The 19,787-nt window shown below is 44.9% G+C and overlaps 1 protein-coding gene across 1 annotated transcript in view; it reads right to left on the reverse strand.

Moving 5' to 3' along the window:
• The window catches only part of eif2b4 (eukaryotic translation initiation factor 2B, subunit 4 delta), a 98,190-nt gene that overhangs the window by 33,465 nt on the left and 44,938 nt on the right, over positions 1-19,787 (reverse strand). Inside the window, exons 3-5 of the mRNA XM_072499654.1 lie at positions 18,287-18,437; positions 16,415-16,609; positions 14,233-14,315 (exon numbers count right to left, since the gene is read on the reverse strand). Coding sequence (XP_072355755.1) covers positions 14,233-14,315; positions 16,415-16,609; positions 18,287-18,437 — 429 coding nt within the window. The remainder of the gene's footprint in view (positions 1-14,232; positions 14,316-16,414; positions 16,610-18,286; positions 18,438-19,787) is intronic.

Genomic DNA, 19,787 nt, shown 5'->3' on the forward strand with positions numbered 1-19,787 from the left:
TACGTGTAAAAAGCTTTGGGATTTTCCTTAACCCTATTTGCCAATGACTTTTCGTGACCCCTTTTAGCCCTCCTGACTCCTTGCTTAAGTTCCTTCCTACTTTCCTTATATTCCACACAGGCTTCGTCTGTTCCCAGCCTTTTGGCCCTGACAAATGCCTCCTTTTTCTTTTTGACGAGGCCTAAATATCTCTCATTATCCAAGGTTCCTGAAAATTGCCGTATTTATCCTTCTTCCTCACAGGAACATGCCGGTCTTGAATTCCTTTCAACTGACACTTGAAAGCCTCCCACATGTCAGATGTTGATTTGCCCTCAAACATTCGCCCCCAATCTAGGTTCTTCAGTTCCCGCCTAATATCGTTATAACTAGCCTTCCCCCAATTTAGCACATTCATCCTAGGACCACTCTTATCCTTGTCCACCAGCACTTTAAAACTTACTGAATTGTGGTCACTGTTCCCGAAATGCTCCCCTACTGAAACTTCTACCACCTGGCCGGGCTCATTCCCCAATACCAGGTCCAGTACCGCCCTTTCCCTAGTTGGACTGTCTACATATTGTTTTAAGAACCCTCCTGGATGCTCCTTACAAACTCTGCCCCGTCTAAACCCCTGGCACTAAGTGAGTCCCAGTCAATATTGGGGAAGTTGAAGTCTCCCATCACCACAACCCTGTTGTTTTTAGTCTTTTCCAAAATCTGTCTACCTATCTGCTCCTCTATCTCCCGCTGGCTGTTGGGAGGCCTGTAGTATACCCCCAACATTGTGACTGCACCCTTCTTATTCCTGATCTCTACCCATATAGCCTCACTGCCCTCTGAGGTGTCCTCCCGTAGTACAGCTGTGATATCCTCCCTAACCAGTAGCGCAACTCCGCCACCCCTTTTACATACCCCTCTATCCCGCCTGAAACATCTAAATCCTGGAACGTTTAGCTGCCAATCCTGCCCTTCCCTCAACCAGGTCTCTGTAATGGCAACAACATCATAGTTCTAAGTACTAATCCAAGCTCTAAGTTCATCTGCCTTACCCGTAATACTTCTTGCATTAAAACATATGCACTTCAGGCCACCAGACCCGCTGTGTTCAACAACTTCTCCCTGTCTGCTCTGCCTCAGAGCCACACTGTCCCTATTCCCTAGTTCTCCCTCAATGCTCTCACCTTCTGACCTATTGCTCCCGTGCCCACCCCCCTGCCATACTAGTTTAAACCCTCCCGTGTGACACTAGCAAACCTCGCAGCCAGGATATTTATGCCTCTCCAGTTTAGATGCAACCCGTCCTTCTTATATAGGTCACACCTGCCCCGGAAGAGCTCCCAGTGGTCCAGATAACGGAAACCCTCCCTCCTACACCAGCTGTTTAGCCACGTGTTTAGCTGCTCTAGCTTCCTATTTCTAGCCTCACTGGCACGTGGCACAGGGAGTAATCCCAAGATTACAACCCTAGAGGTCCTGTTTTTTAACTTTCTGCCTAGCTCCCTGAACTCCTGCTGCAGGACCTCATGCCCCTTCCTGCCTATGTCGTTAGTACCAATATGTACAACGACCTCTGCCTGTTTGCCCTCCCCCTTCAGGATGCCCTCTACCCCTTCGGAGACATCCTGGACCCTGGCACCAGGGAGGCAACATACCATCCTGGAGTCTCTTTCACGTCCACAGAAGCGCCTATCTGTGCCCCTGACTATAGGGTCCCCTATTACTATTGCTCTTCTGCGCTTTGACCCTCCCTTCTGAACATCAGAGCCAGCCGTGGTGCCACAGCTCTGGTTGCTGCTGTTTTCCCCTGATATGCTATCCCCCCCCCCCCCGACAGTATCCAAAGGGGTATACCTGTTCGAGAGGGGGACAACCACAGGGGATTCCTGCACTGACTGCCTGCCCTTTCTGGTGGTCACCCATTTCTCTGCCTGCACCTTGGATGTGACCACATTTATATAACTGCGATCTATGACGCTATCCGCCACCTGCATGCTCCTAAGTGCATCCAATTGCCGCTCCAACCGAACCATGCGGTCTGTGAGGAGCTCCAGTTGGGTGCACTTTCTGCAGATGAAGCCATCCGGGACGCTGGAAGCCTCCCGGACCTGCCACATCTCACAGTCAGAGCAGTGCACCCCTCTAACTGACATTGCGTCAATTAATTAGTAAATTAAAATTATAAGTTAAAAAAAACGTTTTTTTTAAAGTTATTGTTAACTAACTGTTTCCTGGCACTAGATTTCTACTATAAATGTGTAAGCTAAATATAGTACTCTCCGATCTCTGGCTTAGATAACCCTCTAAATTATAATTAAGTAATTATGTTTAATTAGTTACCAATGCTTAATTTTTTTAATTTAGTGTGGATTCCCAACCAGCCACTCAGGTCACAGCTTTTCTGTGATGTCACTTCAGTTTCCCCCACCCCCACACACACAAATTGAAAAGGTAATAAAAGTAAAAATGAGTAAAAATCACTTACTTACCTTCTGAGGGTCTTAGATGTTCTCAGGTTCTCTCCCTGACAGAGACTGCTCCTCCTCCTCCGAACGGCTCCCGAAACTAGGCAGCGATCTTTTTAAATCTCCGCTCCGACTCGCAGCTCCCGCTCTTTTTAAATCTCCGCTCCGACTCGCAGCTCCCGCACTTTTTAAATCTCCGCTCTGACTCGCAGCTCCCGTGCTTTTTAAATCTCCGCTCCGACTCGCAGCTCCCGCGCTTTTTAAATCTCCGCTCCAACTCGCAGCTCCCGCGCTTTTTAAATATCCGCTCCGACTCGCAGCTCCCGCGCTTTTTAAATCTCCGCTCCGACTCTCAGCTCCCGCACTTTTTAAATCTCCGCTCCGACTCGCAGCTCCCGCGCTTTTTAAATCTCCGCTCCAACTCCCAGCTCCCGCACTTTTTAAATCTCCGCTCCGACTCCCAGCTCCCGCGCTTTTTAAATCTCCGCTCCGACTCGCAGCTCCCGCGCTTTTTAAATCTCCGCTCCGACTCTCAGCTCCCGCTCTTTTTAAATCTCCGCTCCGACTCGCAGCTCCTGCGCTTTTTAAATCTCCGCTCCGACTCGCAGCTCCCGCGCTTTTTAAATCTCTGCTCTGACTCGCAGCTCCCGCGCTTTTTAACTCTGCCTGCGCGGAGTCTGCACGTTCTCCCCGTGTGTGCGTGGGTTTCCTCCGGGTGCTCCGGTTTCCTCCCACAGTCCAAAGATAGGTTAGATGGATTGGCCAAGATAAATTGCCCTTAGTGTCCAAAAAAGGTTAGGCGAGATCCTGGGGATAGGGTGGAGGTGTGGTTGCTCTTTCCAAGGGATGGCGCAGAATGGCCTCCTTCTGCACAGTAAGTTCTATGTCTATCTCAAGGGCAGTTAGGAATGGGCAATAAATGCTAGCCTAACTAGCAAAGCCCATATCCCATAAATTACATTTTTAGAAGTTGCAATTATTGGGTCCAGTTGCTTCAGACCATAACTGTATTACTTTTCTCCAGAGGATAGGTTCTGCTAATGATTTAGCTTTTGCCACTTACAGCTGCATTCAACCATTTTGTTTCTTTATTTGTCCCAATACCATATTTTGCCTTGTAGTATCATCCCCTTTATCACTTAATTACTCTTAACTTTCCACCTCATCAGAGACCTCCCCTTTTGGTCTTTCCTCTCCTCCTCCAACATCTGTCCTCCCCTACTTTTTCCCCAGCTCCAAATTGCTAATTACTAATTTCCTCAAGTTGTGATGAAGTCACCAACCAGAAACATAAACTGTTTGTCCTTTTTTTTCCCGTCCGTGGGATGTGGGCATCGCCGAGTGGGCCGGTATTTATTGCCCATCCCGGATGGCAATTAAGAGTCAACCACTTTGTTCTCGATCTGGAGTCACATGTAGGCCAGACCAGGTAAGGACAACAGATTTCCTTACCTTCTGAGTAAATTAGTGAATCCAGTGGGTTTTGCGACAATCGACAATGGTTTCATGGTCACCTTTTAATTCCAGATTTTTGTTTAATTCAAATTTCACCATCTGCCATGGCGGGATTCGAACCCGGGTCACCACCGCATGACTCTGGATTACCAGCGACAATACCACTACGCCACCACCTCCTCTCACCATAGATACTTAGTAGTTCCTCCAATTTCTGCTTTTAGTACTAACATAAGTTTTGACATCACAGAATTTACAGTGCAGAAGGAGGCTATTCGGCCCATCGAGTCTGCACCGACCCTTGGAAAGAGCACCCTACTTCAGCCCATGCCTTCACCCTATCCCCATAACCCAGTAACCCCACCTAACCTTTTTGGACACAAAGGGCAATTTATCATGGCCAATCTCCCTAACCTGCACATCTTTGGACTGTATCAAAGTAATGGTCCCCGTCTCCAAGCGTGACCCGCAGGTGAACCGGGTAAAGAGCAAAGAAAATTAGAAAACCCAATTTAAAGGAGGAGGTAAGAGTACAGGTTAACGATGTGGCGGATGGTTACCGGAAAATAAAGGTGAGGGACAGAAGAGGTGAATGTCTTTATGCTCCAAGGAATTAAAGCAGGGAAGGGAAATTTAACAGTGGAACAAATTTAAACGCATTGTAATGCACAAAGCGTTCGGAACAAACTTAATGAGTTAATGGCGCAAATAAAAACAAATGGGTATGATTTGGTGGCAATTAGTGAAATATAGTTACAGGGAGACCAGGTCTGGGAATTGAATATCCAAGGGTACACTGTATTTCGGAAAGATTAACTGAAAGGAAAAGGAGGTGGCACAGCCCTGCTGCTGAGGAAAGGGATCAGTGCCGGAATGAGAAATGACGTAAGCATTGAAGAGCAAGATGTGGAATCAGTCTGGGTAGAAATAAGAAATTGCAAAGTCCTTGGCAGGAGTAATCTATAGGTCCCCAAACAGTAGTTCTGCAGCGAGGCACTGTAAAAACCAGGAAATACTGAGGGCTTGTAAGAAAAGTACGACAATAATCATGGGTGATTTTATTATGCACATGGACTGGATGAATCAAATTGGCAGGAGTAGCCTGGAGGCAGAGTTCACTGAATGTATAAGAGATTGTTTCCTGCAACAGTATGTTGGGGAACCAATCAAGGAGCAGGCTACTCTCAATTTGGTATTGAGGGAGGGTTCATTAATGACCTCATAGTTAAGGATCTTCTTGGGAGTTTTAAAATTCATTTACAGGATGTGGGCGTCACTGGTTAGGTCAGTATTTAATGCCCATCCCTAGTTGCCGTACAGAAGGTGGTGGTGAGTTGCCTTCTTGGACCGCTGCAGTTCTTGAGGTGCAGGTTCACCCACTGTGCTGTTAGGGAGGGAGTTCCAGGATTTTGACCCAGCAACAGTGAAGAAGCAGTAATACATTTCCAAGTCAGGGTGGTGAGTGACTTGAAGGGGAATCTCCAGGTGGTGGAGTTCTCGGGTATCTGCTGCTCCTGTACTTCTAGATGGTAGTGGTCGTGGGTTTGGAAGATGTTGTCTAAGGAACATTGGTGAGTTACTGGAGTGCATCTTGTAGATGGTGCACATGGCTGCCACTGTTCAGCGATGGTGGAGAGTTTGAATGTTTGTGGAAGGGGGAGCAATCAAGTGGGCTGCTTTGTCCTGGATGGTGTCGAGCTCCTTGAGTGTTGTTGGAGCTGCACTCCATCCAAGCAAGTGGAGAGTGTTCCATTACACTCCTGACTTGTGCCTTGTCGATGGTGGACAGTCTTTGGGGGGTCAGGAGGTGAGTTACTCACCATAGGATTCCTCGCCTTTGACCTGCCATGGCAGCCACAGTATTAATATGGCTAGTCCAGTTCAGTTTCAGATCAATAGTAACCCCCAGGATGTTGACTGTTGGCCTAGGACACTATCCTGAGGAACTCCTGCAGTGATGTCCTGGAGTTGGGATGATTGACCTCCAACCACCACAACCAGCTTCCTTTGTGCCAGGTATGACTCCAACCGGCAGAGAGTTTTCCCAATTCCCATTGACTCCAGTTTTGCTAAGGCTCCTTGATGCCATACTGGGTCAAATGCTGCCTTGATGTCAAGGGCAGTCACACTCTCCTCACCTCTGGCATTCAGCTCTTTTGTCCATGTTTGAACCAAGGCTGTAATGAGGTCAGGAGCAGAGTGACCCTGGTGGAACCCAAACTGAACATCCATGAGCAGGTTATTGCTGAGTAAGTGCCGCTTGATAGCATTGTTGATGACCCCTTCCATCACTTTGCTGATGATGGAGAGTAGACTGACTGGGTTGTTTTGTCCTGTTTCTTGTGTACAGGACACACCTGGGCAATGAATGGTGGTGGACAACTAAACAACTCACTGGAGGAGGAGACTCCACAACACAAATATCCCCATTCTCAATAATGGAGGAGCCAGTGTAGATGCCAGTGTTGTAGCTGTACTGGAACAGCTTGGCTCGGGGTGTAGCAAGTTCTGGAGCACAAGTCTTCAGTACTATTGCCGGGATATCGCAGGACCCATAGCCTTTGCAGTCTCCAGTGCCTTCAGCCATTTGTTGATTATATTTGCTGAAAACATGACATCTGTGATGATGGGGGACCTCCGAAGGAGACCGAGATGGATCATCTACTCGGCATTTCTGACTGAAGATTGTTGCGAATGCCTCAGCCTTGTCTTTTGCACAAATGTGCTCGGCTCCTCCATCATTGAGGATGGGGATATTTGTGAAGTCTCCTCCTCCAGTGAGTTGTTTAATTGTCCACCACCATTCACAGCTGGATGTGGCAGGACTACAGAGCTTAGATCTGATGCGTTTGTTGTAGAATCGCTTAGCTCTGTCTAATACTTGCTGCTTATGCTGTTTGGCACACAAGTAATCCTGTGTTGTAGCTTCGCCAGGTCGACACCTCATTTTTCGGTGCCTGATGTTGCTCCTGGCATGCTCTCCTGCACTCTTCATTGAACTAGGGTTGATCCCCTGACTTGGTGGTAATGGTAAAGTGGAGGATATGCCAGGAGTCGTGACCATAGTATGTAGAATACAATATTCAGTTTGGGGGCAAGAAAGTGGAGTCCCTCACTTGTGTTCTGGAATTAAACAAAGGAAATACATTGGTAGGAGAACAGATATGGCCCGAGTAGAGTAAACAGGAAGGCTAAAAGATAGGGCAGCTTATGAGCAGTGGCTATTTTTTAAGAAGATACTCAATTCCTCACAACTAAAATATATCCCAATGAGGAAGAAAGGTGGTAAGAGGGATAAAAAACATCCATGGCTAAACAAGGGGGTAAAGGACAATATAAAGACAAAAACTAAGGTACATCCTATTGCAAAGCCAGTGGCAGGCTGGCAGATTGGGAAACTTTCAAACATAAACAAAGGGATATCAAAAAGATAATAAAAAGAGCTTTGGGTTATCTGCAAATTTGGAGATATTACGGCTGGATTCTCTGGTCCCCAAGCTGCGTGTTGCTTGGCCACGGGTCGTGATTCTATCTTCCTGTCACTTGTAAATGGGATTTCCCATTCTAACCACTCCACGCCGACGAGAAACCTACGGGTAGGGGTGTGCTGCCAGCGGGAAAAGTGAATCGCAGCGACCGGATAATTTTAGCCTAGCCAAAGAGAAAATGCTGGTAAATCTCAGCAGGTCTGGCAGCATCTGTAGGGAGAGAAAAGAGCTAACGTTTCGAGTAGCACTGGGCAGCACGGTAGCATTGTGGATAGCACAATTGCTTCACAGCTCCAGGGTCCCAGGTTCGATTCCGGCTTGGGTCACGGTCTGTGCGGAGTCTGCACATTCTCCCCGTGTCTGTGTGGGTTTCCTCCGGGTTCCTCCCACAGTCCAAAGATGTGCAGGTTAGGTGGATTGGCCATGCTAAATTGCCCTCAGTGTCCAAAATTGCCCTTAGTGTTGGGTGGGGCTATTGGGTTACGGGGATAGGGTGGAGGTGTGGACCTTGGGTAGGGTGCTCTTTCCAAGAGCCGGTGCAGACTCGATGGGCCGAATGGCCTCCTTCTGCACTGTAAATTCTATGATCTATGAGTACAGACAGATGACCCTTTGTCAAAGCTAAAAGGCAGAGAAAGTGGGAAATATTTATACTGTGGTGTGAGAATGAAAGATGAGTCATAGCCACAGAAACCCAGAGAAACGGAGTGCTATTAGCCACAGAAACCAAGGGAAAGAGTGCTAGTGACAGTCCCCAGAGAGAACAAAAGATGTGAAAGGCCAAACTGCAGAAAAACTAACATCAGAGAGTAAACTGTGCCAGATGTAGGTGTGGGGGGAGGGAAAGGGGGAATCAAAGGGGAGAAAGAGTAAGGAAAGATGGATAAGATGGGTGGGGGGGGGATAAATATATATAAAGAAAGACAAGAAAGAAATAAATGGTAAAAGACAGTTAAAATGAAATGGGATGAAAACAAATGGGTCGAGGTGGGGTAGAGCTAATCATCTGAAGTTGTTGAATTCGATGTTGAAATCAGAAGGCTGTAGCGTGCCTAACTGAAAGATGAGATGTTGTTCCTCCAGTTTGCGTCGAGCTTCAGTCCAACATTGCAGCAGGCCAAGGACAGATATGTGGGCATGGGAGCAGGGTTTTGTGTTAAAATGACAAGCAACGGGAAGGTCAGGGTCCTGAATGTGCACAGAACGGAGGTGCTCAGTCAAGTGATCACCCAGTCTGCATTTGGTCTCTCCGATATAGAGACCACCACATTGGGAGCAGCAAATGCTATAGACCAAATTGAAAGAGGTGCAAGTGAAACGCTGCTTAACCTGGAATGAGTGTTTTGGGCCTGGGATGTTAAGCATGGAAGAGGTAAAGGGGCAGGTATTACACCTTCTGCGATTGCATGGGAAGGTGCCATGGGTGATGGAAGAGGTGTTGGGTATGGTGGAGGAGTGGACTAGATTATCTCGGAGGGAACGGTCTCTGCGCAATGCTGGCAGAAGGAGTGAAGGGAAGATGTGTTTGGTGGTGGCATCACGCTGGAGTTGGCGAAAATGGCAGAGGATTATGCTTTGCATATCGAGGCTGGTGGGGTGAAATGTGAGAACAAGGGGGACTCTATCCTTGTTCTGGGAGCGAGGGTAGTGGCGCGGGAGATGGACTGCACACTGTTGAGGGCCCTGCCAACAACTGTGGGTGGGAAATCACGGTTGAGGGAGAAGGAACACATTTTCGAAGCCAGGACAGTTGGTAGGATTTCGAAAGCCCAGGTCAGATGGTGCGTTGTCGCACATCCTGAAGGCTGCCTTGGTGAACGCTTACCCAAAGATCAGAGGCTGAATGCCCTTGACTGCTGAAGTGTTCCCTGACTGGAAGGGAATATTCCTGCCTGGCGATTGTCGCGCGATGTCCGTTCTTCCATTGTCGCAGCGTCTGCATGGTCTCGCCAATGTACCACATTTCGGGACATCCTTTCCTGCAGCGTATGAGGTAGGCAACGTTGGCCGAGTTGCACGAGTATGTACCGCGCACCATGTCGATGATCTGGCACGTCTTGCAGAGGTTGCCATGGCAGGGTTGTGTGGTGCCGTGGTCGCTGTTCTGAAGGCTGGGTAGTTTGCTGCAAACAATGGTTTGTTTGAGGTTGCGCAGTTGTTTGAAGGCAAGTAGTGGGGGTGTAGGGATGATCTTGGCAAGATGTTGGTCTTCATCAATGACTTGTTGAGGGTTGCGAAGAAGATGTCGTAGTTTCTCCGCTCCGGGGAAGTACTGGACGACAAAGGGTACTCTGTTGGTTGTGTCCCGTGTTTGTCTTCTGAGGAGGTCGGTGCGGTTTTCTGCTGTGACGCGTTGGAACTGTTGATCGATGAGTCGAGCGCCATATCCCATTCGTACGAGGGCATCTTTCAGCGTCTGTAGATGTCTGTTACGCTCCTCCTCGTCTGAGTAGATCCTGTGTATACGGAGGGCTTGGCCATAGGGGATGGCTTCTTTAATGTGTTTAGCGTGGAAGCTGGAGAAATGGAGCATCGTGAGGTTATCCGTGGGCTTGCGGTAAAGCAAAGTGCTGAGGTGTCCGTGGGCTTGCGGTAAAGCGAAGTGCTGAGGTGTTTCTTCTTCCCTTTCTTAATAATCCCTTGGTCCTCCTTTGCTGAATTCTAAACTGCTCCCAATCCGCAGGTCTGTTTTTTCTGGCCAATTTGTATGCCTCTTCCTTGGATCTAATATTATCACTAATTTCCCTTGTAAACCATGGTTTGGCTATCTTTCCGGTTTTATGTTTGCACCAGACAGGAATAAACAATTGTTGCACTTACCCACATTCTCTTTGAATGTTTGCCATTGCCTATCCACCGTCATCCCTTTAAGTAATGTTTCCCAATACATCTTAGCCAACTCATGCCTGATACCACTACAGTTTCCTTTATTAAGATTCAGGACCCAAGTCTCAGAATCAGCTACATCACTCTCCATCTTGATTAAAAATTCTATCATTTTATGGTTGCTCATCCCCAAAGGGTCTCACACAATTAGATTTCCAATTATTCCTTTCCCATTACACAATACCCAGTCTAGGATGGCCTGTTCTCTAGTTGCTTCCTCAACATGTTGGCCCAGAGAACTATCCCGTAAACACTCCAGGAATTCCTCCTCTACGGTATTGTGACTAATTTGATTTGCTCAATCTATATGCAGTTTAAAGTCACCCATAATTACAGATGTTCCTTTATCGCATGCATCTCTAATTTCCTGTTTAATGCCATTTCCAACATCAATACTACAGTTTGGAGGTCTATATACAACCCCATCTAACGATTTTTGTCCCTTATTGTTTCTCAGCTCTACCCATACAGATTCCACATCGTCGGAGCTGTTAGCTTTCCTTATTCGTTACCTCTTTATTTATGTTTTAATTTTTTTCCAATTAAGGGCAATTTAGTGTGGCCAATCCACCTAACCCTGCACATCTTTGGGTTGTGGGAATGAGACACACGCAGACATGGTAATTACCTCTTTAACAAGCAATGCAATCCCATCACCTTTTCCTTTTGTCTGTCCTTCCTAAATACTGAATACCCCATCACATTCAGTTCCCATCCCTGGTCACCCTGCAGCCATGTCTCCATAATGCTGACTATATCCAACCAGTTTACATCTATTTGTAGTAAGCCTGAGATGACTACATTTGAGGTCCTACTTTACAACTTGCATCCTGCTTTTGCGGTCACAGAAACGCTTATCTATTCCCCTTACAATTAAATCCCCTATAACTAGCCCATTTTGTGCAGTAGAGCCAACTGTGGTGCTGTGAATTTAGCTTTCCCCCCTGAGAGATCAATCCCCTCAACAGTATCCAAAGCGGTATCTGTTTTGCAGGGGAATGGCCACAGGAGATTCCTGAACTAGTCCTAGTCCTCTTGCTCTACCTGGTAGTCACCCATTCCCTTCCTTTCTGTGGAGCCTGAGCCTACAGTGAGGCCACCACCCGATACATGCTATCCATGATAATCTCTGGCTCGCATGTGCTCCAGTGTCCCCAGCCGCCACTTCAGTTCCAAAACACAGGCTTCCAGGAACTGAAGCTGGAGACACTTCCTGCACACATGCTGGCCCCAGACACTGGAAATGTTGCCGGCTTCCCACATGGAGCACACTGTGGCTTTGAGCTCTCCTGCCCTTGGAGGATGCTGAACATCAGATAATAACAACTACTCTACGGACCTTCTTTCCTGGTCCTCCTTACTACAGAATTTGGCTGTACAAACTATAAACCACAAAAAGACCTCACAAACTATAAGCGATGAAAGTAGTATCTATTTACCTGGTCTTACCCGCTACTTACAAATCAACTCCCTTCCTTGTAGTCTCTACTGCTGCAGCAGGGAAAGACTACTCTCTGAAGATTTTTTAAAAAGCAAAGAGCACCACTTTCCCTTCTGCACTGAGTTTCCACTATGTTGCAAATTCCTGATACCCACGCTCACCCTGGCTGTCTCTCACTCAGGATATGCTCTCTCCCACTACTGATGCGCTTAGCCCACATATATTCATATGCAGGGACTTGTCTTTCCAGGCAAAATGAACATTTCCAGGCATTGTGACTTTTTTTGAATGTAACAAAAGCGTGAGGGACAATAGGTCCCTGGTGCATTCTCCATGGCAATGCCTGAAGACTTGAGTCAATTTGCCAACAAATCAGCACCCTTTTCTCATGCAGTATAAATTCTTGTTCTCTTTGAGATCTGGCATTCTTGTACCTGTTCTAACGTGTGCAAGATGAGATGTTTTGTCAGCACGTATGTGCAGCAAAATGTGTATGTGCAACAGGAAACTGGTTTTACACATTGATTTTATTTTTAGGTAATGCAAACTCTGTTTGAACAATTCTCATCTGAACCATGCATTTATGCTATCAACTCACAAAATAACCCATTAAAATCCAACTCTGAAAGCAGGAAAACAAACAATTAGCACACAGTTCCAAACCTTAAACTTGGGACCCCTTTTAAAGCAATCTGTTGAATGAGCCTGTAAGAGATATTCACAACTATACTTAATACTGCACCAGCAATACAGATCATGGTTTGATTAATTTTAGCCTCAAATCAAGTTGAATATAAATACTTGCATTATTCAGGTCCAAAATATTAATCGTCACCCAAGTCCTACAAAATAAGTGGTGGACTTAATGACATGGATCATGGTTTTGTCTTAAATTGGTGGAACACGTAAATATTAACAGGGTAATTGCACCACAGAGCAGTAAAATTCAGGCTTTGTGACTTCAGTTCTCTGCAAAGCAAGCTCTTGATCGTCAATCTTCTAAATTCAATAATGGATGAAGAATAGAAAGAAAATGTAGATATCCGTCACTCATTCTTAAGAACGGAATTGATGGATTCAGGGATCGGTTATGGCTCAATGTTCTCATTCTGATGTGCATGATCCAGGAATCCATACAATAAGTTCAGGTTTATTTTTCCAAATCCAACTTTTTATTAATTTGTGGCATCTGTACCCAATTAAAAGTGTGCCACTGTACATCGGTGCAAGGATGAAACTAGACCTGAAGGTCGATATATCATGTCTTAAGTTCCTGTACAAAGAGCCCACAGACTGACTCAAACATTGTGAGTGAAGGAGCAAAGGAAATGGGTGTGGCAGTTAAAATGAAAACTGTAGGTCCTGACAAAGTGATCAAAAGATTGGTATTCTCTGGCAAGTGACTCACCTCTGGACTCTTCTAAACCTTTCCACCATCTACAAGGCACAAGTTAGAATGACTTGCCAGTATGAGTGCAGCTTCATTACTCCAGAAGCTCAACGTTATCCACGGCAAAGCAGACTGTTTGATCCATACCCGATCCAACTTAAGCATTCACTCTCTCCAGCACTGGGGTAATGTGGCTGTTGTGTACCATCGACAAGATACACTGCAGCAACTCACCAAAGCTTCTCTGACAGCACCCCCAAACCCATGACATCTCTCATCTGGAAGGTCAAGGGCAGCAGGCACATGACAATATCAAGTTCCCCTCCAAGTCACACATCATCTGACATGGAAATATAGTGTCATTCCTTCACTGATACCAGGGCAAGATCCTAGAACTCCCTCCTTGAACAGCACAGTGTAAGTACCTTCAACACCTGAACAGGTGGTTCAGAAAAAGAGCTCAGAACCACCATGCAAAGAGCAACTAGAGATGGGCAGCAAGTGCTGGCCTTACCAGCAATGCCCAGATCTGTGAATTTATAAAAAAAGGTTTACTATGTTGATAAAATTCAGTGAGAATTTAGGCATTACAAAAGTGGCTTTCAGGGACGGTCACGACAGTGGCAGCTCAGTATTTCAACATGCCATTTTGCTAAGGCATGTACAATGAACAAGGATGATGTCTTTTATTCTCCCACATTCAATTAAAAGGTTGAAAATTTCTAGATTAAACATCACAGGGGAGGTTAACCCTGGTCATCTTTACACTTCTCTTCTGGCAGGTAATAACAAGAGACCAGGGGAATTGTATATGGGGAACCTGCTTGGATAAATACCATTTAAAAATAGAAAATGGAAGGCAGCACGGTGGTGTCACACGGCGCCGAGGTCCCAGGTTCGATCCCGGCTCTGGGTCACTGTTCGTGTGGAGCTTGCACATTCTCCCCATGTTTGCGTGGGTTTCGCCCCCACAACCCAAAGATGTGCAGGCTAGGTGGATTGGCCACGCTAAATTGCCCCTTAATTGGAAAAAATGAATTGGATACTCTAAATTTATTTTTAAAAAGAAAATGGAAATAAAAAGGTTAAAATAATCCAAACAGAATGAATTTTCAGATTAAAAGGTACCTGTTGCCGCTCCAGTTTTTTGGCCAGCTTTTTAAGAGCCGCAGGGTCATCTGCCTGAATGTGATCTGGGAGTCGTTTTACCACTGTGGGAAAGGGGTTCAGAAGATTTACTCAGGAGAGTGAATATCAGTGCAATAAAAACATATATATTAAACTCTCAGTTCTTTTAAAATCTTTCTTTAAATCTTCAAAACAGTCCTTATTGTATTCTCTCGAGAGTCAAGTAACATTCAGTGACAATCAGCAAAGTTTACACTTTAACAAAACGATCAAACACAATATAAAGCTGCAGGAATGCAGATAGAGCGGTAATTTAATCTCGGGTATCGGGGGAAAAAACTCATAAACCACTCAAGCTATGTTCGTTCTTCTACTATGGATTCATATCAGAAATTAGGCGAGCCGGTTCATGCTGACCAGAACCTTTATCATGTGTCATTGCATGCACAATATCTCTTCATTGCGAGTGGACCACGTTTTTTAGAAAAATACATAGCAAACATTATCGGCTGTTACTGGACCATACTTCATTTAATGGCTTTGAACATGAGTAGAATAATCATTTAATGCTGGATTATATTAAAAATACTTAAGTGGAAATCTTTGGTATCGCACTCGTCAGGTTATTGCAAGAATACCAATATCAACATCAACTTTATACTGCATGAGAAGAGGATGCTGATCGATTGGCAAGTGGAACTTGATTGATACAAGTGTTGCCATGGAGAATGATTAAGTTGATGGTGACTAACAGTTAACTGCCAAGCTTTGTTTGAAATTTAAACCAGACAGTTCGACACGGATTAGCCAAGGTACTGTTCTGTGGAATGAACCAACGAATGACTGCCAGTTATTTTGTTTAGCTGAAACAGATGCAATGTGTGTATTCTTTCTGTCTGCAAAGAAGATAGCCCTGTGTATTAATATTTGCAGCTTCCAGTACGCACAAATGCGCCACACTTCAAGACTGACTGACGATCTTAAATTAGTTAGCAATTTAATTTTTAAGCAGACTGAGGATTATTTAACAATCTTTTGAATACAAAAGTGCAAATTTAAATAATACTGCTCATTTGCCCATTTAGGTGCAAAAAACCATGGTGGGAAGTGAAAACCTTATCCAACCATTTCTACAGTATAAATTGCAAATTCTTCCAATGTTGACACACAGTTCTCAATGACCTCATATTTCTTACTGTTTCTCAGTCCCACTCACCACTATAGGAGCAGAATTAGGCCATTTGGCCCATCGAGTCCGCTCCGCCAGTCCATCATGGCTGATCTCATTTGGCCTTAACTCCACCGTTCTGCCCGTTCTCCTTCAACCCATTACCAATTAAAAATCTGTCTAACTCCTCCTTAAATTTACTCAGCATTTATTGACCATCCCTAATGCCCTCAAGGGGGCAGTTAAGAGTCAACCACACTGCTGTGGGTCTGGAGTCACATGTAGGCCAGACCAGGTAAGGAAGGCAGATTTCCTTCCCTAAAGAACATTAGTGAACCAGATGGATTTTTACAACAATCGACAATGGTTTCATGGTCATCATTAGACTTTTAATTCCAGGTCTGTTTTGAATTCAAATTTCACCATCTGCTGTGGCGAGATTTGAACCTGGGTCCCCAGAACATTACTCTGGGTCTCTGGTTTACTAGTCCAGTGACAATACCACTATGCCATGGCCTCCCTATTTTCTAGCTACCTCTTATCCTAAGACTATGACCTCTCATTCTAGAATGCTCCAAAAGAGGAAGCATTTGGTCCACATCTACTTTATCCATACCTTTTATCATCTTGTATACCTCAATTTGATCTCCCTTCATTCTTCTAAACTCTACAGGGTACAGGCCTAAATTGTTCAATCTCTCTTCATACGACAAACCCCATCAACGTCATGAACCTCCTCTGAACTGCCTCCAATGCCACATTTTCCTCAAATAAGGGGACCAAAAGTGTGCACAATACTCCATGTGCGGTCTTACCAATACATGTATAGTTGCAACAACCGTACCTTTATACTCTATTCCTTTAGTTATAAATGCCAACATTCCATTTGCTTTCTTTATTATCTGCTATACCTGCATGCTAGTTTTCTGTGACTCATGAATGAGGACCCCCAGATCTCTCTGCAACCGAGCACCCCGAAGTCTCTCCCAACTCTTACTGTGATAATTTTTTTACCTAGCTGAGGCTCGCTCGGTACAGACTTTGTCTTCCCCAAAGCAGCAGGTTGACTCTGGTCAGCTTTCTTGGACTGTTTTGCACGATTTTCCTGCTTTGCTTTCCGTTCAGCTCGAAATTCAGCTTTGCTTCTTCCGGCTGTACCTTTCTCATTGCCGACAGGCGTGTCGCCTGTTGCAGTATTTGTTGTTGAAGCTAAAACCAAAGGAGAACAAAGGACAAAGTTAATCAGGATTTGCTCAAATTTGTTTCACTTCAGCTTTGCAAAGTACAGTCAGTGAAAAACTAAGGCAGCACATCACATGAGTAGTTAGTAATAATCCCTCCCATGGTAGTTAAGAGGCACTAGTTAGACGTCTCACGAAATCCAAACTAAAGCATTAGTGGACAAAATTGTCTGAAGGGAATATATTGAACTAATTTACTCCTTTTACAGTTGTAAAACTAAAACTAAATAATAATAGAATTCTAAAATGGTTACAGCACAGTCAGAAGCCTTTCTGACTACAGTGACTGTGCTGACTCCCTGCAAGGGCAACTCGGCAAATAATAATAATAATCTTTATTGTCACAAGTAGGTTTATATTAACACAGTAATGAAGTTACTGTGAAAAGTCCCTAGTCACCACATTCCGGCGCCTGTTCGGTTACACGGAGGGAGAGGAGAATTCATAATATCCAAGTCACCTAACTGCACGTCTTTCGGTACTTGTGGGAGGAAACCGGAGCACCCGGAGGAAAGCCACGCAGACACAGGGAGAACGCAGACAGTGACACAAGTCGGGAATCGAACATGGGACCCTGGAGCTGTGAAGCAACAGTGCTACCCACTGTGCTACCATGCCGCCTGATCTCACTCCCCCCTGTAGTCTCACAATTATTTTCTCTTGAGATAATTACCCAACCTTTCTTTTTCTGTTCATCCTTCCAGGCCAAGATGACCATGTACATTAATACCCTTTTAAAAACCACGAGTGAATCTACCCCCAACACACTCCGGAAGTGCATTTCTGATCGCAGAACCCGCAGCGTAATTTTCCTCCCCCTCATATTGCTGTTCTCATTCTGTTCTGTTCTCATTCGTCTTAAAGCAGTGTCCTTGGGTTCTCAACCCTTCCACCAATCGGAATAGTTTCTTTCTATCTACTCTGTCCAGATTCCTTGTGATTTCGAACATGATTCTGATCTTTAGTTTTGGAGCCTTCACTTAACTGCAGACTCTTGCTTCCAATTGTCATACTTCAAATTTGTAATCCTGCTGTTTTAGGTTTCTACACATGCTATTGCTGCACCAACATGACTAACAGTCAACTTACTCCCAAGCCTTTAACATCTTTCTCCACTGCCAAGTGATAAAAGGATGTGTGTTGCCTGACATGACTTACTTTTATTCTTTTTCTCTTTCCTTCACTTTCTGGTGAGAAGGGAGGGGAGGAAAAGGATAGGAAAGTCAACCCTCAATCTAATGATTCCTCCTCATGGTATTGTGAACCATTAATTTACCAGGTGCCGACTTATTGTATTCACCTTAATCATTCGAATGGCAGCTCAAAATTAACAGATGAAAAAGGTTTTAGCTTTTTATACTTTTACACAGTGGTACTTTACTTCTTACACATGCAGACGTTGAGAAGTGTGGACACAAAGAGCAACCCAGCATTTCCTGTTAATTTAACAAAATTGCAGAGTTTAGAAATCTTCAATAGCCTTGTAATGGTAGATAATGCTTTAAGCATCCCAGTCAACCTGTGTGAATTTAATGCCATTAATGCTCCAAAAGGTGGAGAATGTTTTCTTACTCTGACAGCGTTAACCCGAGATTGTATGCAAAAGGAAAAATTAGCCATAGGAGCAGAAAAAAGAGCAGTTTACTTTTCTGCTGTTGCTGTTGTTTATTTTTGCCATCTGTCGAAAAAGAATTTCCATCATCTGTGGTCTTATCTTGCCTCCTGGTTTTTTTCTGCTGTTTCTTCTCCTTCCTCAGTCGTTGCTTTTCTTCCTTGGACAACTCTTGGCCGTCTAACTACCAAAATAAATTTTTTAAAAGACATTGTTTACATAGCTGCGTTTAAGAAAAAGCAAGTTCAGTTTGTATAACGTAGGAAAATTATTTAACAGTATGACACATCGAACTAGGAGAAAATTGCAACATTCCCAGTTGGAAGTGTGAACAATTCTTTAATAATAATATATTATGCAGGGAAAAAAATGATTGCAAAGATACAACAATAAATAATGGCGGTTGTTATCCAGGGTTGCCTATAATCGTATCACTCATCAAACTTGCAAGATATCAGCAATGTGAATCAGTGCTTATGTAGCAGGCAACAAACAAGTACACTAGCTTTGAAACATTTGCAAAATGTGTTGCAATGAACACTTATAGAGAAACTGATTTTAAAAAAAATATTGAGCATTCCTCAAAGGACTTTTGGTGGCAGCATGTAAGGTCGTACATAAGATAGCTCGCGCTAGGGCAATTGTATTTTTGGTCTTTTGTGCCCAGTTCCCAGAGGATGCTGGTGGACAGTCCCGACCTATCTAACTGTATAAGACACTGGTCAACGAAAGTATGTCGAAAGTTACAAAAAAGGTTGCTGGAAAGAAGGGTACGAATGGTAGTCCTTCGATGGAGCCAGAGTGCGAAGCTCATTGGGATGGAAGATGACGGAGACGGCATAGGTGGGTGTGGCCGTTCCTATCATAGTGGAAACGCTGACTGGAGTAATAGCACGTGAACTTGAAAAACAATTTGAGAAACATTTTAAAAGGCAAGGAAGGGAGATGATTGAGACCCTCAAAACGTATACTGAGGAGGCGCTTGACCCAATATGGAAGAAGCTCACAGTAACTTCATTGCAGTGTTAATGTAAGCCTACTTGTGACAAAGATTATTATTAAAAGTTGGAAAAACGTTGTGAAAGAACATTGCGAGGTTCTAAAGAGTGTGGAGGGGACCTTGTGGCAGAATAGGGACCAAATTGCCTTGTTGGAAGCTGACATGCTGCTGGTCGAGGAGAGAAACATGAGCCTGAGGGTGAAGGTCGAGGACCTGGAGAACAGGTCAAAGAGACAGAACCTCAGGATCGTGGGACTTGTGGAATGGCCTAGTGAGTAATTTACCCAGATATTTGCAAAGCTGATGAGATGGGGAGGAGAGAGGAATGAGCAGATGCCCCCTTCGGCAGAGGCTTCGAGCAAAGGAGCCACCATGTGCGGTGATACATCAGTTTCATAGCTTCCAGAGAAGGAGCAGGTCCTGAAATGGGCCAAAGGGAACTGGGATGTGAAGTAGAAAGGAAGCAACATCCAGATTTATCAGGAAGTCGGGGCAGAGCTAGCAAAAAGATGTGTTTGTTTGGTGGGGGGAAGG

Source organism: Scyliorhinus torazame, chromosome 4, assembly GCF_047496885.1.
Source record: "Scyliorhinus torazame isolate Kashiwa2021f chromosome 4, sScyTor2.1, whole genome shotgun sequence".
Lineage (NCBI taxonomy): Eukaryota > Metazoa > Chordata > Chondrichthyes > Carcharhiniformes > Scyliorhinidae > Scyliorhinus > Scyliorhinus torazame.